Source organism: Saccostrea cucullata, unplaced genomic scaffold (assembly GCF_032062105.1).
Source record: "Saccostrea cucullata isolate Sc308-1 unplaced genomic scaffold, CSIRO_AGI_Scuc_v1 ctg7662, whole genome shotgun sequence".
Taxonomy (NCBI): Eukaryota; Metazoa; Mollusca; class Bivalvia; order Ostreida; family Ostreidae; genus Saccostrea; species Saccostrea cuccullata.
The window spans coordinates 32718-36507 of record NW_026933006.1 but is presented as its reverse complement, the minus strand read 5'-3'; the positions used below and the strand labels follow the sequence as shown (position 1 = coordinate 36507).

The following is a 3790-nucleotide window of genomic DNA, read 5'->3' as shown; positions in this document are numbered from 1 at the left end:
TAAGGGTTCTGTTGACAATATTATGCGTAGTAGTACATTGACCTGAAATTGTAATAGACTTGCTCATCGTAAGTATCATGTTCAATGTCTGACGAATAACATAAAACAATTTAAATTGATTACAAATCTGTAGTAACTCTCATCGCCAGAATTCCATTCACATGTTGATTGACACAGATCAATTTATCGAAAATGAATAAGCCGTTAGTGTAGCTCCTTGCATTACGCATCCATCAATTCTAAATAGATTAGTCATATAATGTACATATATAAGTCCACCTGTAAATATAACCCGGTATCAAAGTTTCGACCTTAGAAAGTATAAGGACAAGACCACTGATTTTTCAGAATTATTTTCGCTATGGAATAGAAATTGTGCGCTTTTTTGATTGAACCTCGTTTGTTATACCATAATATTTGTGCGATATATATAGTGCTCTCAACAGAATAACAATATGTATGCTGTATCAAATAAGATGCTTTGTGTTGTGGAGGCTTTAATAGTGCTTTTTGTAACCAGCTTTACAATTATCAACGCTATTCCAGAATGTAAGTTTCTATATTAAAAGTTTAAGCATCGAAGCGAAGTCCTATAAATTATTTCGATTGAAACTAGTCAACGTCAGCTTTACTGTTTCTCAAATTTGATTTTGAGTCTGTATTTCTTTTATAGATTATATGGAAGAAAGATGTAATGTCAACAATATTATTAATCTGGCCACGGAAACTCACGAAGCAGTCCGACTTCGCCTCACAAGAAACCCTGCGTATACCCGAAACATCAACTGTATCATGGTCATTCAACCTCCGCCGGGCAAAAAACTTGTCGTCCGCTTTAATGAAGTAGACATCCAGCAGTTACAGACTGGACAGTGTGTGGACGCTCTGATAGCCATTGATGGACAAGACCAATCGGCTAGACTTCTCCAAGGTAAATCTTTTAAAGATTGACCGGGTATTTTGAACTGTAATCTCTGAATCAGATTTTGTACCTGCAATGGTACTTCTAATGAGGATATTACAATATTGCATTGCAACAATAACTAAGATAACCACCAAAAAAGCACTCATTAATAATGAAAACATACTACGAGGAACCATGGAAATATTGATTATAAAGTAGCATATATCTAATATTAGAAATAAACGACATATTCTTTCCTTTATAGGTACACCTCAGCAAATCTGTGGTCAGTCCAGACCAGCCCAGGCTTTCGTGACCCAACAGGGTCCCCTTCTTCTGAGATTTGTCAGTGGTCAAACCAACGTAGCACGGAGGGGATTTGATCTCCTCATCACTGCCTACAAAGATGGTAAGTGTATTTTGCAACGTACATTGACGTATACGTAGTAATTACCCATTAGTAAATATAGTCAAAAGATGTCCATTAAGATTTATTAAAGTCAGTGATTTGCTCCCGTATCCCTTATTATGTTCCCCAAACGAAGTTGGGGAACATATTGTTTTTACTCTGTTTCTTATTATTATTTTTCTTCTTCCTGGGTACTTATTTGTCCGCGAATGATCTTGTAAACTGTTCATCTGATGTAAGTAAAATCTTTTTAGGGTAAGTAGACATGTTATGTAGATTTGCGGAATCAAGGTCATTTTGCGCGCACGTGCTTGCAAGAGCGCGCACGTGCAACATGTAAAATGACCAATATAATTGATATAGTCGTAACTGTTCTATTTTCTGATGAAATGTGTTGAAACTCAGAATATAAGAATATATTAGTATTATAGACAAGAGGACATGGTCAAATTATCATGAACTCACGCGCATGCACGTGCGCTTCGCTCTGATTGGCTGAAACAAAAATCTCAATATCTTACTCGTTTTTTGACGAAATACTTTGAAATTTAAAACATAGTCATGCATTAAGATATCCTACGATATGATATAAAATAATTTTCATGAAATTACGCGCATGTACGTGCACTTCAATCTGATTGGCTGAAACTTTAAATGCCTATAACTCCCTTCGTTTTAAGCCAAACAGGATGGGATTTAGAACATAGATAGTCGTAATGGACCCCTACAAGAGGGTATGGTCAACATGCATATGTATGCACGTGCGTGCACGTGCAATATGTATAAATACAAACGCACTTGATTTAGCGTATTTTTGAATACTTTTTGAATGCCTTGATATTAAGTACATTTAAATTAATAGTGTAGATACAATGATATGGTCATTCCGCATATGCATGCAAGTGTGCGCACGTGCAATGCAAAAATTTGCTATATACTTGGTATACTTTAGGAAAAACGTTGTTTAAGTTTAAGATGCATAGAGTTTAGTTTATTTGATGAAGCTTAGAGGGAATGATGCACCAAAATGAAGTTGGGGAGCGTTTGGGGAACATCTGTAACGGTTCCCGTTACAATTAGCACTAGTTATATGTTGTATACAAAATAAGACAGGATACTTCTTTCATCTTGTAATGTATCTCTTTGATTCTTTCAAATCTTACAATTAAAATTTACAATTCAAGTATTAGATTTCAAAGCAGTTATGAAAGAAAAAAAAAATTCAGTTAAAAATATTAGAGAAACGTCTGCTCTTTTCTTTGCACCTTTAAAATATTAAATATCTTTAATTCAGGTCCTTGTGCATCCAATGAATACACCTGTAACAACCAGCGGTGTATCAACGAGAACCTGCGCTGTTCCGGACTGGATCACTGCGGGGACGGTACAAGGCCGTGCCCCCTGACCGCCGAGGCAGTGGCCGGGCTGGCGGTGGGCGGGGCACTGCTCCTCATCATCATCATCGCTCTCATTGTCTTCTGTGTGTGCAGACATAAAAGGAAGACGAACTTTAGTGAAAAGGTTGTTGCTCGTTATTAGAAATTTGATTCTATAATGACAGAGTGACATGCAAATTATTGTCACACTAAAGTTGTACTACCTCTGTGTTTTTGTGCTAAAAATGTCTCAAGCGTCATTGAAAGATCTCGCTTGTTATGCAATAGTCGTGATGTAGCTTAGACATTGTTTTTAAAACAAAACATCAAAAAAATACTTGACTTTTGATTGGATTAAAATGATGATTGTAGATTGTGCTTAGTTGACAAAGCTGTCTCTATATTATATTTTATTGTATTTAGGCGCATGCTCACGACAACAGACGAAATGGCTACGAACCAACAGTAGTTAAAGGAGAATCAATCAAAATTAGCGGAAGCAATGTCAGGGGTGTGGTTTATTAAACAAAGACCAAAATCCAGAACTACATGTGTATGGCACTTGGTAGTTTTATCTTGTCATATGTTATTAAAATACCTTTCACTGTGATATGGTGCCATTTTGTTTATATTTTCTTCTTGTATTCAATGTTTAGACATTTACAATACATACTGTATACGATATTCATTTCTCATTTGCATTGTTGCCTTGATTGAATGTCATTGAATGTACATGTTTTTACCAGAATACTTTATCAAATATATGCAATTGTAACAATTTTTTTTTTATATTTTTTATCCTCTTCTCTGTATTTGAAATAATAAAAGGTGAATAAAAATTGAATGTGAAATTTCTCTGTTATTTTGAGTGTTTTTCACATGTGCCCATTTGTGAATGTCTTTGAAATTGGTTTGGAAATATGCCAGTCTGCTTTCCACTATTACAACAAGAGGGACAACTTTATATTGTAAAAAGTATGATTATCTATATTGAGCATTGAATAGAGTTGTATGAATATTTTGGCTATTGACAAAATAGCTGAGGCAAACAGTAGTCAAACTCAATAATAGAAGGCGAGATTCTGTAAGAAATTGGAATGT

General features: G+C 35.1%; 1 protein-coding gene across 1 annotated transcript; it reads left to right on the top strand.

The window, feature by feature from the left end:
* Positions 1 to 335: 335 nt before the first annotated feature.
* Positions 336 to 3457, top strand: LOC134236882 (low-density lipoprotein receptor-related protein 12-like). The gene is made up of 5 exons (XM_062719037.1): positions 336 to 549; positions 674 to 931; positions 1170 to 1313; positions 2608 to 2834; positions 3113 to 3457. Exons 1-5 carry the CDS (start codon positions 456 to 458, stop codon positions 3212 to 3214), a joined length of 825 nt encoding a protein of 274 aa, XP_062575021.1. The 5' UTR covers positions 336 to 455; the 3' UTR covers positions 3215 to 3457.
* Positions 3458 to 3790: the final 333 nt, after the last annotated feature.